At 40.2% G+C, this 26,560-nt stretch overlaps 1 protein-coding gene across 1 annotated transcript; it reads left to right on the plus strand.

Annotated features, from left to right (window-relative positions):
- Positions 1-154: 154 nt before the first annotated feature.
- On the plus strand, positions 155-26,214 carry rad50 (RAD50 homolog, double strand break repair protein). Its single transcript, XM_020649439.3, has 28 exons — positions 155-265; positions 884-1,017; positions 1,267-1,350; positions 2,057-2,208; positions 2,340-2,525; positions 2,703-2,907; positions 3,540-3,668; positions 5,138-5,303; positions 5,476-5,534; positions 5,866-6,000; positions 6,378-6,584; positions 6,885-7,067; positions 7,192-7,349; positions 7,456-7,631; positions 7,791-8,028; positions 9,803-9,992; positions 10,130-10,256; positions 11,594-11,787; positions 12,567-12,677; positions 12,828-12,920; positions 13,077-13,190; positions 13,371-13,498; positions 13,693-13,794; positions 14,065-14,187; positions 23,188-23,273; positions 23,379-23,521; positions 23,663-23,796; positions 25,370-26,214. Exons 2-28 carry the CDS (start codon positions 889-891, stop codon positions 25,554-25,556), a joined length of 3,939 nt encoding a protein of 1,312 aa, XP_020505095.1. The 5' UTR covers positions 155-265; positions 884-888; the 3' UTR covers positions 25,557-26,214.
- Positions 26,215-26,560: the final 346 nt, after the last annotated feature.

Consider the following 26,560-nt stretch of genomic DNA (forward strand, 5'->3'; position numbering starts at 1 on the left):
GAATGTATTATTAACCACCAGGCCAAATTTCAGCAACGAAAAAACCGTATAAGTTTATAAAATTAAGCATTCAATTAATTTGTAAATATCGCAGTAACTTCTTTGCAAACGTGAACTATGTACCCGGAAGTCGGAAGTCGACACGTTTCGTTTCGTCATATCCCTCCCCCATAAGTCCAGCGCGAAAACTGTACTTTCACTTCTGTCCATAGACTGTAAATATTACACTCCTATAGACTGTGCAATAACAAGCCACCACTCTGAGGTGAGTTAAAATAAAAACATTTAAAATACTGCAACCAGCCAAATGTTTCTTTGTTCACTGCAAAGCGGAACAGTCAGCTCGACAGTCAGTCAGGAAGTTGTAATCACTGCAAAGTAGCATGCAGACCAAACCTACTTTGCAAGCTAGCTTGTAGAATCGTTGAGTTAGCAGCAACTAGCAAGCCAATGTATGTGTAAAATAAGCTAAACAGACAATATATTAAAAAGTGTTTGGTTAGTATTCATTATTGTTACGTCTGTGAAAACTTGGAACTTGGAAGGATAAACACATGGACATGTTTTCCTTGTTGATCAAATGTGTGATTCTTCTGCACAGCCATCAAAGGTACTCTCTTGTAAATGGTAATTGTTATGACCAATTTAGCTAAGAGGCTTGTCCATTTAGATTAGTAGCAACAATCTGACAGTCATTAAAATGCCAAAAGTCACACTTCCAATCATCTAGTACCCGAGATAATTATGACAAACCAGAATCATAAGTGGCATTGTGGATAGTTTACACAACCTCTTTTGTTTTCTAAAGAACTGCTGATTTCAGTTGTATGTTCTCATCTCTTCTCTCTCTGTCTCTTTTACTTCCCCTTTCTCTTTTTGATAGCAAACATGTCTAAAATAGACAAGATGAGCATCCTGGGGGTGAGGAGCTTTGGCATTGAGGATAAAGACAAACAAGTGATCACTTTCTTCTCTCCTTTGACTGTGCTTGTAGGACCCAATGGAGCAGGGAAAACGGTATGAGAACATGTTTTGAGGGCAAAGTTTGACTAGAGTGTTACCTGGAGTCAAGGAACATGAAAGTTGTCACTGAATCTTTGACATGGCACATGTAGACTGAGTGTGACTGGTCTGGTCATTCATTTTCTTATTTCAAATTTCAAGAGCAGAAAAGTTGACGAAGATATTTCAAAATGACAGATTCAGCTCTCACAAAGTGATTAACTATTTCTGTGAACTCTTTCTCCCCCCCCCCCCCCCCCCCAGACTATTATTGAGTGCCTTAAGTATGCAACATCAGGAGAACTTCCCCCTGGATCTAAAGGAGGTGCTTTTGTTCATGATCCAAAGGTGAGCTCATTCTCTTGTGTTTGTTAGTAACTCAGGCTTGCTTTAGATTTTGTTTTGAGCTTTTAAGTGCTGTTGTATTGGGATTATAATCAGTATTTTAGAAAGTGTATCTCCTTCTAACCCTTTTTAGCGCTTTCATTAGATGTTTAAAGTTTTTTATTCATAACTTACCATTTTAATTTCTGCTTAAGTGCCATAGTACCTTTTTAACCCAGATCTTCCACCAGATACGTGTGCAATGCGTGTCCACTCCCGTCCGTTGCAGTTCCGTGCCCCCTCGTCTGTCAACAACGATAGGCTGCTTAAAGCACAGCCGGACAACTGGAGTGCCGATACTAAGGAATTCCTGCGGTAATTTTACAGATTAAATCGCGGCAGCGCATGATAATACGATGTATGTGGTATAAAACTGTATAAAACACATGAACAAACACACAGACGGTCATTGTTCTGAGCCATCCTCATGGAGTGTTTTATTCTGAAAATAAACCGGATGTTTTAATGTTGTTTACGGGTCTAACTTCACGTCCAGCTGGATCTTTTCTGTGGTAAATTGAAGCGCCGTGCTCCGGCATCCGGCAAAAATAGAAGCCTTGCGTATCGGCTGCGGAGGGCTGCCGTAACAGAGCGGAGACGGACCGAACGCACATCTGGTGGAATTTAGGCTTTAGTCCATGTGAAGTCAGTGTATGCTTTGTGAATTCAGGATGCCCATGAGACAGATGTACGCGCACAGATTCGACTCTTATTCTCTGATGTTAACGGAGAGAAAGTGACGATCCATCGCTCCATGTCTTGCACTCAGAAGGCAAAAAACTACACTTTCAAAAGTTTGGAGCAGGTCATTACTAGAATGAAGTAAGTCACAGTCTAAAACTTTTGTACTTGTGTTTGTGCCATCTTTCCAAAAAAAATATAAATACTTTTTTCATTTTATGTTAATGTAACATGACCCTCTTTACATGTGACCTCTACTATCATTCATGCAGGGATGGTGAGAAAAAGAGCTTGTCATCGAAGTGCGGTGAACTGGATCGGGAGATGATCTCTGCACTGGGTGTATCGAAGCCTGTCCTGAATAATGTCATCTTTTGTCACCAAGAAGAGTCGAACTGGCCTCTTACCGAGGGCAAAGCGCTCAAGGACAAGTTTGACTCCATCTTTGCTGCAACCAAGTAAAGCACACGGAATCTTCCATCTTTGTTTTATCATTTCGATTAAATAAATGACTCCAAATTGTTTAAACATGAGCCTAAGTACCTGAGGGACTTCAGGAAAAATACAAACCTGCTGATATCAGTGGGATATTTTGGTTAGAAGGGTTACTCAGAATTTATATTTCTTCTTCCCAGGTATATCAAAGCTCTGGACACGATGCGTCAGTTGCGACTCAAGCAGAGTCAGACAGTCAAAGAGTGTCAGGTGGAGCTGCGCTACCTGAAGCAGAACACAGAGAAAGCACAACAGATTAAAGACATGGTTGCCACCAAGGAGGCTCAACTGATGGCCTCTAAAGACAGCATCCAGCTAATAGAGAACCAGATTGATCCACTTGAGGTTTGTGGATTTATTTTGTTTATAGACAGAGCAAATGCAGAAAAGGAAATTTCCTCGCAGCAGCTTTAATAGATATTTGAATCATTGGTTACAACCACCCATAATTTTTTACATGTTCTTTGTATCAAACATGTCCAGAAAAATCAGCAAACATATGCACATTGATTTTTTTTAGTTGCTGAGTCTTAAGAACTCAGCCACAGTGTTGAGTCATCATATTTTGTGTAACACATGACATATCTGACCTTAAACATGTTTTTGAAGATTTTTTTTTTTCTGGAAGATTCTGAGAGAAAGCGCAATAAAAACTGTATGTTAAAAACAATATATTCATAGAACAATAATTAAAAGAATTATTAACAAAGTCAGTCGACTGGTATATTGATGAAAGTGCAGATTTCAGCACATGGCTAGATATAGGTATCAGTCTGGAAAACCAAAGTGTATAAACAGTGGTAGTATGTACTGTGCGTCTTAAAAGAAGACTTGATGTATAGACCACTGGAAACACCATCAACTGAAACCATGTGATTTAAGCTGAACATACAGTCCGTCTGAGGTCTAAGCACATCAGAGTCATGTACGATGTAGAACTCTTAATGTCTCTGATCAACCTTTACGTACACTTTTAGATTAGACTCACCGATATTGACATGAAGCTGGGTAAAGTGATGAAGCTGGATAATGACATCAAGGCTTTGGACAGCAGGAAGAAACAGATGGAAGAGGACAACAAAGAGCTTGAAGAAACGATGGAACAGGTAAGAAAAATACATCATAGATGCATCATGCATATGTAAAGAAGTGTATGTATCAAGTGTTTCATTTGTATGATGGAGAAACAATTAATTAAGTCTTTGAATAGGACCTTGAATAGAATAAAAACAGGAATGAGTAATTGAAGAGTGCAGGGAACAAGATACCAGAAATAGTGCAGGTTACATATGTGCCCAAATGTTTTCAAGACATGGCATGGGGCTTGAAAGATATGAGATACTAAATGAAATGCATGAGCAAAGATGATCATTCTGAGACTAAAAAGGGAAAACACATTAAGCCCCCTGTTTCAGTCCCCCGGTCTGTTTGAGAGTTTATTTAGCTAAGCATGTGCTTAACAATACTCCAGCCTCCACTCTGTAAGAAGTGTCATTATCCTAAATGGGAAAATAACAAAGACTGCAGATGGTGAATAGGGTTGTTTAGCTAGTTGATCACTGGCTTGTATTGATATGAATGTCTTTTACGACTGATGGGAGTTTCTGGTACGTCTGCTATATAGGAGCTAGAACACTTCTCCTTCTGTTTCAGAGTAGTGCCTGCATTTCAAAAGGTTTTTTCATGACATATTTTATTGACATAGACAGTATTTATAAAGTGGTTCAGAAAAGGCACAAATGTTTGTATAGCACTTTTCTAGTCTTCTGACTACTTGAAGCACTTCTTACACCACATGTCACGTTCACCCATTCACATCACATTCACACACTGATGGCAGAGACTGCTTCGTAAAGTCTATCAGTATTAACTAATCACATTCACATCACATTCACACGCCGCTGACGCAGCAGCAATTAGGTGGCTGCTGAACACAAATAAATGTATATTTTCTGGGACATTTTTCCCTTTTTTTTTGTATGGCAGTGGTGTGCGTGTGTGTTTTTTTTTTAAACTTTGCCAATAACATCCCTGTTCATGTTTTAACAACATACACAAACAAATTGTCTCAACTTTTTACCTCTTTGTAACTGACAAAATAAAAATGAAATTCCAAAAGCTATTTTTAAAAATAATTTAAAAATGAACTCAAAAGACCCTCAAAAGTGGTTGCTCAAGATATAAACAATACGCAGATCATAATGAGATATTGAATGCAGGAATATGAATGCTATGAAAATAAGTTTGTCCTCATTTTAATAAGTAATACTTAACTTTCTAAGTATGAACCAGTCTCTGAAAGATGCAGCTTATTTCTTTCTCACGCCCCTCAATAAAGTCTGTCCTCCCACCATTATGACAGTTTCGATCAGTTCTGCATTTCCAAAGTCTTGAATGTGAGATTATTTTTGTGTGAGGAAAGAAAGCATCAGCAGCTGATAAGCCATGGCATGCAAGTTGCTTTATGTGAAGAATACTTTTGAAAACAGCTACTAATTGTTTTGTGCATGATGTGCCATGATGTGCTCACTTAACGTCAGAGCCGATCTAAGCCTGTGAGCCGTGTTTGCTGCAGGTGTTCCAGGGTTCAGATGAGAAGCTGCAGGACATTTACCAGAACCATCAGAAAACAGTGAGGGAGAAGGAGCGCAGGCTGACCGACTGCCAGAAGGAGCTGGAGAGAGCTGGTCGGGAATGTCAGAGACTCAACAGGGTCAAAGCTGATCTCCTGGTAGAACAAGGTACACGCACGTATATATCTATAGTATAATCATGAAGGTGATCATTATATATATATACACACACACACACACACACACACACACACACACACACACACACACACACACACACACACACACACACACACAGAGTTTTCTTGCCAACAATGTGCTGCTCTCTGCTTCTTTCAAGGTCGTCTGCAACTTGAGGCTGACAGACAAACTCAATATATCAAGAACCGCGACACTCAGGTATGACAGAAAAATGAACCTCCCTTCACTTGTGCAGCACTACCGTACAAAGTTTGCTGGGAAAGATGCATGGTACATTTTAGATGACAATCATTTGCTCTTACGGTGGTCAAATTCACTTCTGTGAATTGTTGTACATCAGAAGAAATGTAAGGCGCAAACAAACTCCAGTGCACACAGCTAACAAGGTCAGATTTACAATTAAACCCTCAGTTTCCAAACAAAGAAACAGAAGCTGCTAATGGTTCACAGCTGTTTTAAAAAGGACTTTCAAGTGTAGGGATTATTTATGAGGTTCAAACGTTTTATATATACATATTTTCTTTCTCAGGTTCGCTCTCTGTCATCTTATCTGGGGATGGAAGGTTATGACCGACCTCCTTTTTCCACTCTTCAACTTGAGAGCTTTAATCGTCATGTCGCACAGAGATTGGAGCAGGAGAAAGACACAGCCACTCAGGTTCTGGTAAGAAATACTCCCCTCCGGTCCTATTCACGTTTGTGTGTGTTTTAGATATTACCATCAACCTACCAAAAGAGGTATGTTTCAGTTTTACACCAACATTTCTGGATTCCTGTGGCTCAATATTCCACAAAACTTAAGCAATATCATGATTTTGTTTTCTGTAATTTGATCACTGATAATTGTCTAAGAGGGAATCACATTTGATTTAACTATTGTTGAATCTTTGAGCTTTTAAAAAGCCTCGTTTTCTACACTTTCCAAATGTTGTATTCTGCCGTCAAGAACTTCTTTTATTTGCTACTTTCAGTTGTTGCAAATAAGTGCTCCATATACCACCATGGTGCCTGATTCCTCCTCTCATTATTCTGTCCCCTCAGGCAGATCTGCAGGAGAAGGAGCAGCAGAAGCAGCAGTCCATCGACGAAATGAGGGACAAGAAGACCGGCCTGGAGAGAACAGTGGAGTTGAAGAGAGACCTGCAGGGGAAAAAGCAGCAAGAACTAAGGAACATTAGGGCAGAGCTGCAGAGGCTGGAGGGTTCATCGAGCCGTTTGCAGGAACTGGAGATTGAACTGGCGAAAGCAGTGAGCATCAACACAGACCAAGCCTGTGGATTTCTTATTTGGTGTGAATTTTAGCAAGCGCCTGGTGTGTAGAACAGCATTTTTCTTGGTTTTTTTTGTTTTTTGTTTAGTTGCTGACTCGTTTTCTTTCTCCCCTCTCCTTTTTTTACGGGATAAGTTTGTAAACTTTGTTCTTATCTAAACTCACTTAAAAAAAACTCTGAATTCATTGTGTCATCTAACTGGGATACAGCACACCTTTTTCCATATTTTCTAAACGCACTACTTTCTAAGTTTGTGTGTGTCTGTTTTCTATTTCAGGAGCATGAGTTGCAAAGCGCAGTTCAAAACTCCAATGTGGAGGAGCTGAAGGCCGAGGTGGTGGAGCTCCAGAGAGAAAAGGCTGAACTTGATAGCGCACAAAGACATCTGGACAAAGAGATGGAGATGCTCAACTCACACACCACTGCACGGACGCAGATGGACATGCTAAAAAAAGACAAGGTAATGTGTTATTATCTGTGTCTTATCTCTCCTCACTCTTTTTCCTCTACCCATCCATGTCTTACCCCTTCTTTTTATTTACTCTGCTGGCTCCACTCTCATTTTTCCTCTGTCATTTGTTCAGACTGAGAAGGATGAGCAGGTACGTAAGATCAAGTCTCGTCACAGTGAGGATCTGGTGTCACTGCTCGGCCACTTCCCTAACAAGAGAGAGCTGGAGGACTGGATCTATTCCAAATCTAAGGAAATCAACAGTACCAGGGACAGACTTGCCAAACTCAAGTTAGTAAAATTTACTAACATTAGAAAGTCAAGCTCAATGAAACAAGAAATAACCAATTTTTCCTTTGCTACTCTGTTTAACTGTAAAAATTGTCATGATTCTCAGTAAGGACCTGGCATCGAGCGAGCAGAATAAAAGCCATATTGCTACTGAGGTACGAAAAAAGGAGCAGCAGTTGGCACACGACCAAGAGAAGTTCTTCAATGTATGTGGCAGCCAGGATCTGGAGCAGGACCTGGGCAAACTGCAAGAAGACCTGGAGAAGGTCTCCAAACAAAGAGGTGAATCTCCAAAATAAACCATTTAAGGATCGTCTTTACAAAGACCCTTATAGTAGTGAAGATTTGCTTCCATCTGACTTACAAGAATTGAGTGCCGTGTTTAAGATTTTTATGGTACAAATACAAATCTGATCTGTTTGTTATTTTTCCCTACCCCAGCCATGCTGGCTGGAGCCACAGCAGTGTACACTCAGTTCATCAGCCAGCTGACAGAGGAGAGAGAGCCCTGCTGCCCTGTGTGCCAGAGAACGTTCCCCTCAGAGCCAGATCTGCAGGAAGTTATCAGCGACATGCAGTCCAAACTGCGCCTAGTGCCAGACAAGCTGAAAAACACTGAGCAGGACCTGAAGAGGAAGGAGAGGAAGAGAGATGATATGGTGGCTCTCCGTCCTGTCAGGTACGGAGAAAGTCTACATTCATAAGTCTGGTGGGCAAAGGAGAAAAAAATACATATGATATTAACTTCCCTGAATTTCAAATAACTGTGTAACATTTTTGCTTGATAAATACAAAAACGACTCAAGGATTTTTGATAGACAAGACAAAAACAGGCATGGGGTTGGCACTACGACAAGGAATCTAAATTTTTTACAGCAGACGATAAAATAAGCCCTCTCTTAAGAAGGCTTACATATGACAGGTGTGTTCAGGATCTCATACCTTCTGTTGTGTTTATAAACACATTTAAAACGGTGTGAGCATCATCAAAGAGCTGATATGGTTCTCGGTTTCAGACTTTTCTACTAGAGCTCATGAATTAGCCATGATCCAGTCAACCAAAACAAAAACAAAAACAAACGGCAAACCAAATCTGTCAAAAACAATCTCTGTTGTTTTATCCGCCCTCGAAATCATAACACGCAGCTGACTGTAGCCTTACTTGCCACACTAGAAATAGATTTTCAGCTTCAATCTGCCGTGTTCATTCAAGCAGCAAGGCATGTCGGAAAAGGTGGATGAGCTCTCTCCTAACCTCTGCAGCGGTGCATCTAAATATTTTTCTACTGAATTGAATTCATGAAAAAAAAAAGAAATGGCATTGAAGAAAGATGAAGGAAAAACATAGTATTCAAATGTTAAAGACGAATGCTGTGTTTGGCAGCTAATTAAAAAAGTAGTTATTTCGGCTCAGTTCTGTCAAGTAGTGATTCACCATACCATTCACTCATTTAAATGTAGACAATGATCTACCTTTAGCACAGTTCTAAACTATATGTGTATTGTTTTATCCAGTAACTCTGGCTCATTCCTCTTGTTTTAAGTAGAAGTATGAACAATATGGTGCTCTTTTCATGCATCATGAATCTATGAATGAGTTTGTGTTACTTGAAGAGAAACAAGAGAACAGAGAGGAGGTTACACAACAACCTCACTAGATGGAGCCAGATTGTCATATAATACAGATTTGTTTGAACTGTTTGAGGAGCAGAGCCCCACTCTTGAGAGTGTAGACAGTCTGCAGCAACATTTTTTATTGAAATGAATGCATGTTTAATGTCCAACCTTTCAGCAAGTGGGATGAAATTCAAAGCAGTTAAACCTTTTTAAAATGCAGTTAAAAAAAAAGACGCTCATAGGAAACCGGTAAACAACATAAAAAGCAGACTTACAAAATGTATTTTTTTTCTCCAAAAAACCTTCAAAGCCTTCAAACCACCAACATAAAAGTGTTTTCAGTCCAACTCTATATATCTGAACAACAAAGTTATTCTTCTTCTAAATGTAGCCATGCATCTTTAATGCTTTTAAGCATTGCATTACCATTTTGAAGAACCTTAATGCAAAACGAAGGAGAGACAAGTCCACTCTGAGTCTGAGTGAGCTTGAAACCTTAAAAATGGAAAACTGAAGTAACTTGGTTATTAGGAAAACGAGTTGGCTTTCTCATAGCTTTTATTTGCTGGATAGGATTAAAGATAGAAAACAACTCCTGATTTTTATTTATTTTTTGTGTTCCCTGAGGTTATCCAATCTTAATTATTCTCGATTGTACGAGTGTTGTATAACTCTGAAAAATGTTGTCCTTTATCCTGTTTCGTTTGGCCACAGACAATATATTTAATAACTACAGAGGGTCAAAGAATAGATGACTGTCTACCTGAACATGCTGAACATGGATGTTTATCCTTTGTACATTTAAAAAATACTTCTGTTCATGCAATGTTTTCCAGGCAGTCCATCATACAGTTTGAGGAGAAGGAGCTGCCTGAGTTAAGAAACCGCCTGCAGACTGTAAACAGAGAAATCGAGAAACTGAAGGGTGATGTGGAGGAGCAGGAGACTCTGCTTGGTACCCTGATGTCAGAGGAGGAAACAGCAAAGGCCTGCCTACAGGACATTTCTCTCATGGACAGATACCTGGTACCATTCTTCTGTCTGTTTCACTCTCTTTCACCTCTCCCATCTCATGCAGAGTTTAACAATGGCCTTTCTCTCCCATTCCCATCCCCTCTCCCTCCAAAAAGAATTGATTACAGCCTTCCTTTTTCTCTTTCCAGATGGACCTTAGAGAGGTGGAGAGGAAAGTAGCTCAGCATGCAGCTAAACTTCAGGGAGTAGACCTGACCAGAACCATCCAGCAAGTCAGTCAGGAGAAACAAGAAACTCAGCACAAGCTCGACACCAGTAAGATAATTTCATACACCCACTAAAAGGGGAAATGTCATTATCCTGTAGTCTGGGTCTTTTTTTTTTTGTTGTTGCAGTTTTGCCATCATGTTAATTTTCAGTCCTCATTATGTTGAAGTTACAGTACACAACATGAACAATACATGTAAAAAAAATTAAATAAAAATCAAGTTTAGAAGTCAAGAACTATATTTCCAGAGGTCAGACCCTCCCGTTTTGCATAAGGCATAACTGCTACCTCTTAGCACTCCGCTAAGCTCCTCCCACCTAATGATGCACCAAACTTGCACGCCAGCTATCGGCATAATTGCAAACTGTCTGTTACATTCAGCTTGATATGTCGGACTCAGAGGACAGAAACACTCTTGACAGCCATCAAAAGAGTTAAAAAGGAGAAACCGGTTTGTGCTGCACTTGTTTGTGACGAGGAAAGAGAGAGAGAAAGAGAATGAGGTTGCTGCTTCTAAGGAGCTGTGAGCACCCTGCTGGGTGTCAATAAAAGAGGTCTTATCTCATACATCTGACATAGCTACGGCCAACTTCTTGAGTCAAGGATAGAATGTAGCCTTTCTATTGGCTCACTGCCGAAGTAAACTTTCAGTGGGTGTGTCCGAGCATGGATGACTCTCTCTCTCTCCTCTTTATGCCTTTTCATGATCCTCCTGTAAACAAGGTGCTCTGCCATTGTGTTTTCTTTTGAAGTTTTGTGACTGTAGCATTTTCTGTTCTGTTCTTATTTTATCTGATTCCAGTCTAAACTTTCACCTGCATAATCCTAAGTGTTAAAGTTACAACCAGGTTCGAATCTGACCTGTGGCTCCTTTCTCGCATTTCATTCCCCACACTCTCTCTCCCCCGATTTCCAACTCTATCCACTGCTCTGTCTTTCAAATAAAGGCGCACAAAGTAATCTTAAAAACACATGTATTCTTTAAAACCCATTGTAAATTTTAAAATACTCTTTCAGTATGCCGATGGGTCTAATTAAATAAACAAAATTTGGTGGAAAATGTGTTTAAAATTTAAGGAAATGTTAATGCTTCCCTTTTTTACTACTCTACCATTTTTTTCAACCATAACTGTATTAGCGTTCTCTTGTCATCCTTTAAGTTATGTGACAACATAGTTGAAAGCAATGACGGTTTTATAATCCTTTTCCTTTAATAAATTAGATGTTTCGATCTATAAAGCCACATTTAATCCAACAACCTGTTAAATACATCCTGCAAGATCACTTCAAGGCTAATTGCATTTCCTGACGTAAATTGGAAAAGGGAATGAAGTTAAAACAAGATATTTCCTTTGCCTGTGTGTAACTTCATTTGTTCTTGCAGGCTCGAGCAAAATGGAGCTGAAACGAAAGCTCATCCAGGACCAGCAGGATCAAATTCAGACGCTTAAAAGTGCTGTGAACGAGACGAGAGCAGAGAAACTCCAGCTGAGCAGTGATATGCAGAAGCAGCAGCAGCTGGAGGAGCAGTGTGTGGAGTTCACCTCCGAAATACAGACCTTAACCAGGGACATCAGGGTACACTTTTGTGTTTTTTTGATCATTTGCATTACCGCACACAGCACACAGCAACAACAAGCATGGCAGAAAGTTAAAGTACCGGCTCTGCGGTGGATGAGTTAGTTCCAAAAAGGGGAGTGACTTCAGTGGCGTGGTATTGGTTTGGTGACAACAGATCAGATGTACAACAAAAGACGATAGTGTGTAAGAAGTGCTGAAGACTGTGACAACAAAGGGGGGGGGGCAACACACCAAGCCTATTTTGACCACCTCTAACCTAAGCACTCGAAGGAGCACAATAACACAGTGCTATTGAAATTAACTAATGTAAAATTCTTATTTTCTATATTTTTCAGTATTTTGTGATATCGTCAAGAATATTGTTATCTCAAAAATACCCAGAAATATTATGATGATTTGTTTTAAGGGCCATATTGCCAACCCCTGTTTCTGACACCTTATAACACATTGGAAACACCTTTTTAAGTCAACTCAACAGTTCCTCTTGTTTGTTTTTGTAGGGCCATACACCCTGTAAGTTTTTCTCTGAAAAGCCTTTAATGGAAATTTTTAAATCTTAACTAATTATATTTTAACCTTTTGGGGGGGTCACATATCAGTACCACACACAAGCATGTATTTGTTTTCTTTGTGTAGCATTATTTTGGTATATTTATTCTTGCAGTTATTCACATATACCTGAACTGTCTGACTTCATATGTTACATTTTTAAGAGTTTGTGCTTAATAAATGTGAAATGCTGTCCTTTTTTTTTCTATCACTTCTTGTCCAACCAGGAAGCAAAAGAACAGCTCTCCCCTTTATCTTCTGCTCTTGATAAGCTGCAACAGGAGAAGCAGGAGCTGGTGGAGCGCAAGAGGCAAAAGCAGGAGGAGGGGCAGGAGAAGGTGGACACATTCACACCGTCGTCTTTCTTTGAAATTACAATTTGTCAGTATTGAAAATGTTGATTTTTATCCTCGTCAACGCAATCCACTGGTTGTTCCTTCCTCTGTGTTTGAACGAATGGGTTAATCATACTTCATACCTTGTCACAGATCAACGCCATCAAAGAGCGAGTGAAGGTGATCACCACTTTCGAGAGAGACATCAACAAATACATCGATGAAGGCAAAGACCAATATAAAGAGGTATCATGCTGACATTTTCATTTATGGTTGACTTAACATACACATGGCTATCTAAAAAGAAAGTAATGCTTACCTTGATTCTAGCTGAAGAGTTGTGGCTGTATCTGTGTTGAGTTAATATTTTTTGCAATCATCTAACATCTTTGTGTGTTTCAGCAAAAAGAGGCTGAGCTTCAAGAAACCAACACTCAGCTCCATGAAGCTGAGAAGTGTAAAGAGAAGATCAACAAGGAGATGGGAAACATCCGTCAGGACATTGACACTCAGAAGGTACAGTCTCCAGAGTCTTCATTCCTGTCTGTTTTTTTTGTTTGACCTTTTGAATAACAAAGTTCAATCATCTTTGAACTGGCAAATTAGTTTACTGTTAATGAACTAAGTTTTGCTTCTTATTAAGGGATGTCACAATCTCCCAGAAGTTAACATGTTTTAAATGTGTGTTTTTCGTAGGTCCAGGAGCGCTGGCTGCAGGACAACCTGACACTAAGGAAGCGAGTTGAGGAGTTGAAGGAGGTTGTGGCTAAACGTGAAGCTCTAATGAAAGACATGGGCGACATGCAAGTCATGCAGCTGCGCCAGTAAGAGCCTCCACTGCTAATGATCGTATGTAAGATGAAAAAGAGCGAACCAGGAAGGAAACAATCTGTTGTAGACAACCCCAATCTCTCTTAACCTGGAAGTGTTACTCTTACTTGAGTAGTAGTGACTTATGGACAGGTTGCTAGTTATGACAATGTTTATCCACAATGTTTTCACTTCACCTGGCTTTCAGAGAGAGACGTGAATCCGAACGCAAGTTGGAAGACCTGAAAAAGAACCGCGGTGTCGCAGTGGGTCGTCAAAAAGGCTTCGAGGAGGAGATACTGCACTACAGGTGAGATATTCAGATCCAGGGTTTGGTTTAACGCAGGACAGAGCTTTAACACATTAAGCGTTGTACATAGGCAAGTATGTGAAGATTAATGTTCATGATGCGGCAGGATGTCTACGCATACATGTGGTTCAAAAGCAAGTATATTTGGAAGATTTAACACTGAGTACTTTATTATGTAACAGTATTGAATACCCCAAATATACCAACCAACTTCAGATCTGTTCAAGGCATGAACTTTCTTTTATTCAATTGTTTTTTTATTTATTCCAGAAAAGAGCTGAGAGAAGATCAGTACAACAAAGCTGATGAGCGCTACAAAAACAAGATGATCACAATGAGGACCACAGAGCTGGTCATCAAAGACCTGGATATCTACTACAAGGCCCTCGATCAGTAAGTGTTGCTCTAACATGAACACACAAACTTACAGCTGGCATACACCACAGGACTTTTGGCTGAGTATTTCTTTCTTTGAAATGGAACATTCAGGTACGGCAGCAAAGCGAGCTATTTTTCTTACGTTTTATTTTGTGAATTCTATTAAACAATTTGTTCCCTTAACTTCTAAGAGTAACGCCATTTTCTCCTGATACTGGAGAGTGTCCGCTAAAAATCAGGACCCATAGTCACAAACATTCTGAGAATCCTCTCAGAGAGCTCCTAAACTTAGCTTAAAGAATCCAAGCAGGGATTTTTAGTTCAGGAGTGATTTAGGAACATTCTCAGAGCAACTCTGAACAAGGAAGTGTCACAGCCGGCTCACTAACCCATGACAAAACTGGAGGAGACAAGGAGTACGCTTCAACATTCACGGTTATTCACACAAAAGCAAATTAAACCAAAAGGTACAGAGCATCGGCTGGAACAACAATTTGGTACACCAGACTCCCCACACCAACTTCCTGACAAGGTACCCACTTTCTCACCAACAGTTCATCCTCAATAAAGTAGCTACGTGCCCTATCCTTCTCCTGTGCAACAGAGAGTGCAGCCTCCAACAGCACCTTCAAGGAGGGATCTGACTGATGCTCTGCTACCAACTGTGCACAGGAGACAGACAAAGGAAACTTAGACCACTTCCCACAAGGTTCAGAATTGACACTTAATTCTCTTGAGTCAGTTCCAGCACGAGCCCTGGCGCGTGTCACAGCACAAGCTCCCAACGCCTCGCTCCCATTGGACTGCTCTTCATCCCGCACACTATGAACCGGAACGGGACCAACCAGTGGGACAGGGGACGAATCCCCCGGCCACACACGGCCACCAGCTAACCCATTACCAAGAATAACATGAACACCGCGCACTGGCAACGCCGGGCGCACCGCAATGCACACCTCACCTTGCACCAGATCTGAGAACAAATGAATCTTGTGTACAGGGGCAGACAAGACGGACAGTACCATACCTAGGCCCAGCTCCCACATCACCTGTATCAGACTGCTCTGAAAACGGAAGAAGTGACGCCAGGATAAATGAACCTAAAGCGCCTGAGTCCCTCAGGATCTTCACAGGCACTTTGTCACCATCAGCCGTAAGGGAAACAAAACCATCCGAAATAAAAGGGCAAGTAGGCCTCATCACAGGAAACACTGCCACCACCCTGAACATCAGAAAATTCGGGACCAACCTCAACAAGAGCAGCCAGCGCCAGACACCTTACCTCCCCCTGTTTGTTTCTCTTAAATGCATAGCAATCAGCTTTAATATGACCTTTCCTGTAACAGAAATGGCACATCTTCTCCACACCATGCAGTTTCATATTTACGTCAACAGGCCTACTTGACACCCCCGGGGAAAACACCGGTGTAACAGGACTATTCCTATGACCGTCACCACCACGCACATCCCCCCCAAACACTACGATGAGTTAACACATATCGGTCGGCCAAAGCAGCGCCCTCCCCCACTGTCTTTACTTGCTGCTCGGTTAAATATGTGGCAATCCGACTAGGCACAGCAATTTTCAGTTGTTCCAACACAATAAGTTCACACAACTCACCAAATGTTTCAACCTCCAAAGAAGCACGCCAACGATTAAACGAAGTCAACAGGTCACGGGAAAACTCCGGGTATGACTGTCTTTCCCCCTTCCTACTGTTCCTAAAGCGCTGGCGGTAAGCCTCGGGAACCATTTCATAGCACTTGAGGACAGCTGACTTAACAGAAGCATAACTCAAACTATCAGTAACAGACAATGCAGCGTATGCCTCCTGTGCCCTGTCTGTCAACACACACTGCAGGAGCGCTGTCCGCTCATCTTCAGGCCAACCACGAGAGTCTGCCACTCTCTCAAACAGAGAAAAAAACGTCTCCGGATCTCGCTCATTAAACTTCGGAACAAGCCGCAAGTTATTTAACACGTCAAATTGATTAGGAGAGCGGCCAGTAGAAGAAATACCATCTTCACTCAGACCATGCAAAGCACCCAAGCGCACTCTACCCTCTCTGACCAAGTTAGTTTTTCACGCTCTAACGTGATCCGAGCCTGACAAAACGGACAAGGTCGGAGACAATGGCAAAGACAAGCCCGTCACTCTACGCACACCACCCGTTGCGCCTGGCAAAACATCCATATCGTACAAGTTCGCTTTTAAAATAGACTTAACCGTGTCCTTGAGCCTTTTACCGCTTATTTCTACCTGATAATGGTCCGCAATTTTTAACAGCTGCTTCTTGGTACAGTCATCCAGAAACACCTCCGACAGAGACTCAAAAATCTCTTCAACACGAGCCATATTCCAACAGCACAACTGACGGAAAGTGAGCCAAAAACACACTGAAAACACACGGCAAGACAGGAGCGTCCCCTCTAACTGCCTGACCAAATACTTGCTAACTCAACCCTGTCCGTCTTCGTATGTTTACTGGCAGTGGGTATTTACACACCTTAAGCCCGCTTGCACTGAAGAAAGCCCACTGCCTTCAGTCAATGCTACGGCTGGCACCCCCAAGACAACTGCTTCACCTGCACGGACAACATACAAAAATAAAAAAAACCTGAAAATAATAAACTCAACAGCCTCCTTCCGAGAACTGCTGCTACCACCTAACCAGGGGAATATAACTTGGCTCTGAAATGCTCAAACCCAGCGTGCCCACACTCACCTTCACGTGCAGCCGAACAAATTGAAATTCACGCTCCAACCGCTCACCCGGACACAGAACAGCTCCTCTCGCCTCTGTGACCTAATTACACGTTACTCAGAAACTGTCAATCAAAACCGGGAATCCCGCTAACACCCGCCTCCAAAGTGACATACGTACCACATACGTCACAATCTCAGCCCGGGAAACCCCCTGCCAATCGCAAACACCTGAATGCAATTAAACACAACAAGAATTGCTTACAAAAAACCACTGAAGGTTACTCAAAATCGGACAAGCCCCCAATTTGTCACGGCCGGCTCACTAACCCATGACAAAACTGGAGGAGACAAGGACTAAGCTTCAACAATCACGTTTATTCGCACAACAGCAAATTAAACCAAAAGGTACAGAGCATCAGGGCTATCCTCTCTCCCCAATCTCCTTCTCGATGTCTCCCCATCTCCCACCAAGGAGGAAGTGAGACAGGGTCTTACGGTATTGAGAACACCGGGCCCAGGTGTTCTCAATCCCCCATCCCACAGACCACACCCACTGCCACCTGAAACAAAGGAAAACGACACAAGAGACCAGGAACCAGCAGGGTCGGTTGGTTAATCCAAAAAAAAGAGAAAAAAAAAAGTTCTCTCTCAGTGATAATAGGCAAAGATGAACAGTGAGGTCTATTAGGCCCAATCATAGAATCTAGTCAGACGCGTGCATGTCTCACTTAGCACTAAATAATATCATCGTTGGATTGAAATGTGTGCATAAATAATTGTGTTCTGTTCAGCCCATCTATGGGTCCAAAACATTCTTCTTCATGTAGTGTTTGCAGAAAATTTTCCCAAATAAAGACTAAAACTGGACCAATCAGGGCAGGGGATGTGTTTTTGTCTGTACATTTTCATAACAAAATATTTATTAAAAAGAAAAATGCTTAAAGGCGAAAGTCTTTTCCTAAAACAAGTACATCTACAGTAACTGTGAGTCTTAAAATGTCCTTGAACCATGTGCTTAATGTCCGTACATATTTATTATTTCTTTTACATTTTGTTGCTTTTCCCTTCTCCTGTAAACACAAATCTTTTATAGAATCAAATAGCAAAGACGCATACCAAGAAGAAATCTGCACTTTGCTTATTTAGAAACATGAAAAGAAAACTAAACAACATTATCTCAACTCAGCATTTCATTTGTTCATGAGAGAGGCTTAGTTATTAGAGGTTTTACTGTTGGTAAGATCTATTTTCAACTTTAGCACATTCTGCTTTGGTGTATAGTTTTCTTTTGTGAGGCGTTCATCCTTGTCTTTTATCAGTGCATTTAAAATTAGGTCATTTAATCCACCCCATTTTTTGGGGGGGTTTTGGCTAGAACATCAGCTGCCTCATGGTGGGAGTGATGTCAAGACTCTTGAAAATCACAGTTGACTGTTACATATGACTGCTGAGGATGTGATGGCGGTGCAGTGGTTAGCACTTTTAACTCTTATAAAGAGGGTTTTGGGCTTCAAACCTACTAACCATCAGGATGTTGCTTTTGCATTTTCAACACATCATACCATCATTTTTTGCCAATCAAAGTAAAGATCTGACAGACAGCTCATCCTGTCTACGTGTTGAACCAAGCAGAAGAGGGCAAGCGAACCGGTTCAGATATAGCTGGTTCTACCCGACCTCCAAAGCCTCTGCATTTTACTAACTAGCTCCACGACCAGAAACCTGGTATATATTGTGTGTGTGTGTGTGTGTGTGTGTGTGTGTGTGTGTGTGTGTGTGTGTGTGTGTGTGTGTGTGTGTGTGTGTGTGTGTGTGTGTGTGTGTGTGTGTGTGTGTGTGTGTGTGTGTGTGTGTGTGTGTGTGTGTGTGTGTGTGTGTGTGTGTGTGTGTGTGTGTGTGTGTGTGTGTGTGTGTGTGTGTGTGTGTGTGTGTGTGTGAGAATATAAATGGGAGATGCTTTTAAATAATGGAGACCGGTTAAAAACGCAGAACGGTTTCAAGACTGGTTGAACACTGAAGCTTCAGTGTCCACAACATGGCAACCCGCGTGTGCATCAACTTTAGGAGGGAGGGGGCGGGACAGCCTTCTCCAATGTTTTGAATTTGGACTGCAGTGCCAATTTTAAAGGCTATGTGTTAGAGTTACATATTGCTCCTTTAATGCTCACTTATATCAGATCAGTTAGATATCAAATCGCAGTGAGCAATGAAAGCAGCATGTCATTTCTGACAGCTGGATTGCCGAGACAAAAGAGTTCCCGCTGTAAATATAGATTACACTTGAGACAGCGCTTGATAATACGATCTATGTGGTATAAAAACCTTGTAAAAAACCTTATAGACACATCAACAAACACACCAGGTCATTGTTCTGAACCATCAAAACGGAATATTTTCATGTTTCAGTGTCTGACTTCCTGTCCCGCTCGACCTTTTCTGTAGTAAATTGATGCATAATGCTCCAGCATCTGGAAAAAATAGAATCCTTGCATATCTGCTGCAGAGGGCTCCAGACTGCCGGTGCTGAGACGCAGCACAGCGGAGCCAGTGGAAGCACACACATTGACTAGAGTGAAAACCTATCAGCTGCGCTGCTGTAACAGAACGGAGACGGACCGGACACACATGGTGGACTTTAGGGGTAAGGCAAGATTAGACAAATCTAAATAAATACAGATGAAAATGATTTTTATTTAAAAATATAGTATATTAAAAAAAAAAGAAAACTTAAATTGCAGCTAGTGTAAACCCCAATGAACAATATAAAAATAAAATAAAAAGATATTCAGTTCCTATTTCCAAACTGAACTCCAATCAGCACACACCCCTTGAAATGTAAATGCACATTCATCTCTATCATACAAAGCAATGCAGTTATGACGTTTGTGGTGAGGGGATAATACGTCGTGTCGGTTGAGTTTCCTTTGTGTAGGTGAGCAGTGACTATGCAGCAAGACACGTCACAAGTCATAAAGTGAATTGTCTTTTGTCTGTTATCACAATACACTTCAAAGTGTTGTGGTAAATAAATGAGGGCCATGTGGTGCATAGCTGTTGTGTAGTTTTGGACTTATTGCAGCAACTATGACTATGAAGTATATCAGTTAGAGCTTTGATCAGCGCACAAGTCAAAGTTTAATATTTCAGACATCTAATAAGGTCAACCCTTATATGTTACTAAGCTTTTCTTTTTTTTTTTTCTTTTTTAAAGAAAATCAGGCTTCCAATCAATGAAATACATCAAAATGAATATTTGACAATTGAAGTTGTCTTGTAGACTTTTTTTTATGTTCAGCTTACTGGCAGAAAATTATCAAAACATCAGATTTTCTTCCTAGAAATGTGACCGCATCACTTTGACTTGGCATCAGTTTACATTTGAAATGCTGATAAAAATGCACTTGGTATTTGAGGGTGGCAACAGACGGTCAGTACATCCTTAACTGAAACACTGTGCAGTTTAATTTTTTAATTTTAAATTAAACTCTGCACTCTGTTAAAATAATAAATCATTGGATATAAAGTTTATTGTTTATTAGTGTGAAAAATGAATTAGCTCCTTCCTTTTCTCTAGTGGTTTTCATGCCTCAAATCAACACTTTTCGTAGCTCCAGCAGCCAATCCTTTCTTCTTTTTTTTTGGGGGGGGGGGGTTAACTTTAGTCCAACAGAGTAACTAACCAAGGATAAAAATTCTGTATAGAAGTTTGAACTCATGCGGCCTCATACAATCTGATAGAGAGCAGAGGCATCATTTACCCATGTGTGTGGGTTACCTAGTGCATCAGTGTATGCGCTGTTATCAAGATCGTAAAGCAGGCCTTCCATCCAGGTCACAGTTTCTGAATAAACCAAAGACGTTTCATGGTAAGATGTTTTGATTTGGAAGTTGATGTGAAACTGCCTCTGTCGCAGACTCTGCAGCAAATCATGAAGTGTTTATGAAACCCATTGAAGACAGAGATGTGCGGCTCAATTATACCCATATCTTTGATGTAAAAGGACTGAGTCAGGACTTGTCCCTGGTGTGTGTGTTTGTTATTGTTTACAACATTTTCTGTGAATAACGTAGATTGTACTATAATCTCGTTGTTTTAGTGCCAACATCATAGTAGTACTTACATTTTGGAAAATAGTCTCATCAGAACTAGTAATCATCAAGTGATGTTAATGAGACTGTATCACATTCAACCATGCGTAAGTTGTCCCAGACTCTATAAACACATACTTACAAAACAACTTGTGAAAAGAATGAATGCAGAGTGGGCTGTTAGTGTATTGGGTCACAAAGAAAAAAAGCTGTCACTAAAGGTGAGGGAACTGAATATGGCCTCTTGTGTTGCTACATTTCTGCTTTATATTTTGACCACATGAGTAGAAAAGTCATGTTACGTTTTAAAAACAATCCTTTGCATTAAAATGTCCATCAAGCACGCATTTAGCCAAGGAAACACAAAGAGAACTCTGTACAAAATAGACTGTAACTCCTGCCTGTGGCAGCTTAAAGTGATTTCCTTGCACTGCTTGAGCTCAAAATAAGTTCCAAATATATTTTCATGTGAAGCAGAGATGATTGATTTTATGTCCTGTTATACACTGTAAAAGTCATTAAGGGGTCCTCAGTACGTCAGTCTGATATGGAATTTTTGGGGCTGATATATATATATATATATGAATATATAGATATAAAAAGTGACTGCACACGTACGTGCATCACAGCTTGACACTGCAGAGAGTGATAATTCTTGTTCTAATCCATATAGCACATTCTGCTGGTGAAAGAGAACTGCTAGGTTAATATAATGAAACTCGAATTATATTATATTTGACTGGTAAATAAATCTAGTAAAATCAGTGCGTAGATGCAATAAAATGAGCCAATACCGGTAGTCCCTGGATGAGCTAATATCAGCCAATATTATCGACTGGCTGATGAATCGGTCAGGCTCTAGTCCTCAGTAAGCCTGTATGAATAGGAAGAATAATTCAAATGTGTATTTGTTCTGCTACATTATTCTGAAACATGAAAGTCCAAGGAAGGAAGATATTCTGCATATATTATTTGCAATAATCTATACCTATTTATTCTGTGACCAAGTCATTTTATATTTTTTTGTTCCCTTTAAGTCTTATATTGTTACAATGCACCATTACATCCAGTAACCTCTATAGGATTTGGTCGATGAAATGTATAAACAGGGCAGCTTTCTGTCACTTTTTTTGTCTCCCTTCCTTTATGTTTTATCTTTTTATCTACCATATATGGTCTTCGGAAGAAGCACTTTTGGTAATACAGTTATCACCCCGGTGATTTCAAACCACACAAGAGTTCAGTATCAGTTTGAAGATTGTAGACCAAATCATTCTTGCTATGCCGGAAATCCTCTTCTAGTTGGCTGTGTTCAAGTTTTTCATATCAACAGATATCCTACGCAGTGGTGTGCTTATTTTGACTTCTCAAGCCTTGGTCCTCCACTTTCTCTCTAGTAAATACTGGCTTCATTTACACAGTTCAATCCTTCAGTTTCATTGCATATATTACTCTTATTACACAGGACAACAACTTCATCACAACAAGTGACACCAAATGTAATTCTGTGCACTTTTATATCTGTTTGGGTGCAGGTCACAAAGGCAAGTAGAGGCAGGGAAAGGGAGGGGAGGGAAGGGTGGCAGGAATGTGATCATGAAGAGTGTACCATATATAAGAAGTTGGGCATAGTTGGGAATTTGGCATGTGGTCCTTTGTCAGTTTTTGTTCTTTTCGAACTAGGAGTTACAATATTTAGATGACAGAGATGGTATCTGTTGCTACATATGGGGAGGGGCAATCACAGGTATCCACATCCTAAAGGAAACCATGTTTTATCCTCAGTCGTAAAGTGTTTACAATGGGAATGATTAATAAACCAGTCGGGTTTCTTTGACTTCTAATAAACATACAGCAACATCTTCTTGGAACCAGTGGAGTCTCCCCCTGCTGGCAAAAATAATAATGCTGGTTTAAAGCACTTCAACATCATCATAGCTCTGTAAACCAAGAGGCTACATCTACTTCTTTTATACAGTTCATGCTTGTGATCTATTTCTTGAAACAATAATATTTTATTCAGTTGGATGCATGGTTTGGTGTTTATAACTCCAGATCATGACCCTTCTGTCTGAAGATTATCACCTGATTGTCAAATGGAAATTACACTTTGATCAAATGTCCAACAAAAAAAGAATGGCAGTAATAAGGATGTAAGGAGGTAATCACAACATCTAGTGTACTCATATTCTTTTATCTCTTCGTCTTTTTTTCCCAGATCCATCATGAAATTTCACAGCATGAAGATGAACGAGATCAACAAAATTATCCGAGACCTGTGGCGCAACACATACAGGGGTCAAGGTGCATAGGACATTAAAAACAGAAATTCAAATTCATGGTATTAAAGTGTAGTGTTTGTTTGTGTAATGTCTAGTGTGTCACCACTCCTTCTTGCTCCCTCTCCAGACATTGAGTATGTGGAGATCCGGTCTGATGTGGACGAGAACTCTTCAGCAGGAGTGAAGCGGAGGGTTTACAACTACAGAGTAGTTATGGTAAAAGGAGACACCGCTTTGGATATGAGAGGACGCTGCAGCGCGGGTCAGAAGGTACCAGAAAAATGTGTTCTCCATGAGCATATACGTATATATCACAAAAAGGTTTATTATCGGGACTTTATGTGGATATAAAGTTTTTTTTTATTTTTTATTTGCTTTATTTGATTATTTATTTAAAACATGTTTGTTTAGGTGTTGGCATCCCTGATCATCCGTCTGGCTCTGGCAGAAACCTTCTGTCTGAACTGTGGGATCTTGGCCCTGGATGAGCCCACCACCAACCTGGACCGGGACAACATTGAGTCACTGGCGCACGCCCTTGTGGAGTCAGTACAGACACAGATTCAAACAGTGTTTTTACCATTACATTTGTGATAAAAAGATGATTTACTTATTATTATTTCTGGGCTTTTTATGCCTTTATTAAAGAGACAGGACCGTGGATAGAGTCAGAAATTGGGGAGAGAGAGAATAGGAAAATGCGGCAGAGTAGCTAACAGGTCAGATACGAACTCGGGGTTCCCGCTTTGAGGACTGTATTGTCTGTACTTGGGCCACCATCGCCCCGTTTACTCCTAACTCTTACATGAAAGCCTAAAAGAAACAGAGGAACAGACAATTACAGAAGTAAGCCTTGTACTCTTTGTGTAAAATCTAGGTCTAAACACAAAAGAGAGGATATAAACCAGGAAGTCCAAGATCATTTGACAGTTTATATTTTAACAATTTTAACAATCTAAGAATTTTTCACAGCAGAGACAGTTTGCTCATCCATCTCTGAGTTATTGTAGTGAGAGCACATTGCAACAATGAAACCTTTGTTGCCCACTAGGGGGATTTGCCTTTCACCGAGAGCATGATTACATAAAAGTCAAAATACATCAACAACTGTACAGGACCAGGGGTGTGTCCTGACTTTTTTGACTGGGGTGGCCGACCTAGGGAACTGGCTCATGCAGGGGTGGCATGAAGTTTGTGGGCACACACAAACAAATTTCATTTTTTTTTACCCTTTTTTATCCCTTCTAATTAAATGTGCTTAGAAGTAACACAATTTGGAAACAGACACAGTACATCTTCTTAGCTTGATTCTTTAGGACTTAACAAAACAGATGTTTGTGCAAAGTCACAATTTTTGCTCTCAAGAGTTGCATACAAACTCGTATGAGCCTGTTGAAAACAGCCAGAATACTTGATTTGAACTTAAGTCCTGCCTCTTATTGGGCAATTAGCCAATCCTACATTTGGATTTTGGGGTGACACCTGGAGTGGCCAATCAGATTTTAAGGGGGGCCCATGGCACCTCTGGCCACGCCCCTGTACAGGACAGCCCAAAATAACATAAAACAATATCATTAACATTTTTAATTTTAATGCATCATTATAAAATAAGCATATATGCATGTATGTATATATATATATATATGTATATATATATATATATATATATTGTTTAGCTTTTTTTAACTTATATGCATGATTACACGCATGTAAGTGAGGTCATACTGCAAGTGAAATAAAGTGAAGAATGCCAAGTTCATACCATATTATCAGAGCTTATTAAGCAGCTGAATGCTCTGTACTTAATGGCATGAATATTTGATCTTATTTTTTAAAACTGGATAAACATTTTATGAAGGGTTAAGTTTAGCATTTCAAAGCTTAAAATCTTCAGTTTTCAAGAATAAAAGTTATTTGGAGTCTGCATAGCTTTAGCTGTTAGATAAAAAGACATCTTCTAACATTATATGCATTGAGTAACCTTCTATAGAACATATAAACTACAGTCCCACCACGATATCTTCTGTAGTTTATGTTGCACCAGTTACATTACTCGGCAAACTCGTTCTCATTGTATTATTGTTTAAACTGTATTTATCATTTGTTCGCCCCTCCCAGAATCATTAAGAGCCGCTCTCGCCAGCGCAACTTCCAGCTGCTGATCATCACCCACGATGAGGACTTTGTGGAGCTGCTGGGTAGGTCCAGCTACATCGAGCACTTCTATCGCATCAGAAAGAACCAGGACCAGAACTCTGAGATCACAAAGTGCAGCATCACCTCCCTCTCATCGTACCTCCACTGAAGGAAAATGACTCTTTGAACTCCTTTTGGATTTTCACTGTAAACTTTGGACTTTCTGCATTCATTTCCTTTATGGAAAATGTCCCAGTGAACACGTTTCAAAATGTTAAAAATACAATAATTTGACAAGAAAAGCATTCTTCAAGACACTCCTTCTATTCTGTTAACTGTTCTTAAAGTTTTAAAGCACAATTTAACCTACATAGTGTGGCTGACAATAATCAACTAAGATTTATTTCAAGTAATCTCCAAAACTGGAATGATACATTTTCATTTTTGATTCACTTTTAGGTTACCTAAACATAATATGAGGTTGACACTATAACCCTTCCTCCAGTACACCAAGGAAGTTCTTGTTTGTGCTTCCATAAAAGTTCTATAAAACTACAAGTTATGATGCCATTGAATGGCTTGAACAGCCTCAAGCGTGTTGATATACACTTTTTTTGTTTTGTCATTTCAAGACTAACTTTGTTTTTTTTGTCTTTTCAATGTCCAGTAGCTGTGTGATGGCCAGACATGGCAACAGAATGATCTGTTCTGCTAAAAACAATAAGTCATGGCAATATTGCAGTTTTCAGTTGTTTCCATGTTTTCCTTTTGGAGAGCTCATTATGTTCTGTCATTAAATTTCTTGTGAAGGTACAAGCTGTTGCATATTACTGTCTCTCTTTTTACCTGAGTAATCAATTTGTTTATAAGGGACTTTTTTTTTTTTTTTACCTTGGATGGAAACACTTTTTAGATTCAGAGAAAAGTAGCTCAGTTTTGTGAAGTTGCTCATCAGCCACAGCGTTATCCAAACCAATCTTATCTCTTGTAATACTGCAGACTCACTGCATCTTCCTTTTTTGTTATGAGTAAAAAATGGCAAAGGCGTAGTCAAAGCACGTATAAAAGCATGTCTTTCTCAGCCAAGACATCAGAACAAGCTGCAAGCTCACAACTGAGAGATCAACTCAACAGCTTCCCCTCAGAGGTCGACAGGTTCACGCTACAATCATG

This window comes from Labrus bergylta, chromosome 14, assembly GCF_963930695.1.
Source record: "Labrus bergylta chromosome 14, fLabBer1.1, whole genome shotgun sequence".
NCBI lineage: Eukaryota > Metazoa > Chordata > Actinopteri > Labriformes > Labridae > Labrus > Labrus bergylta.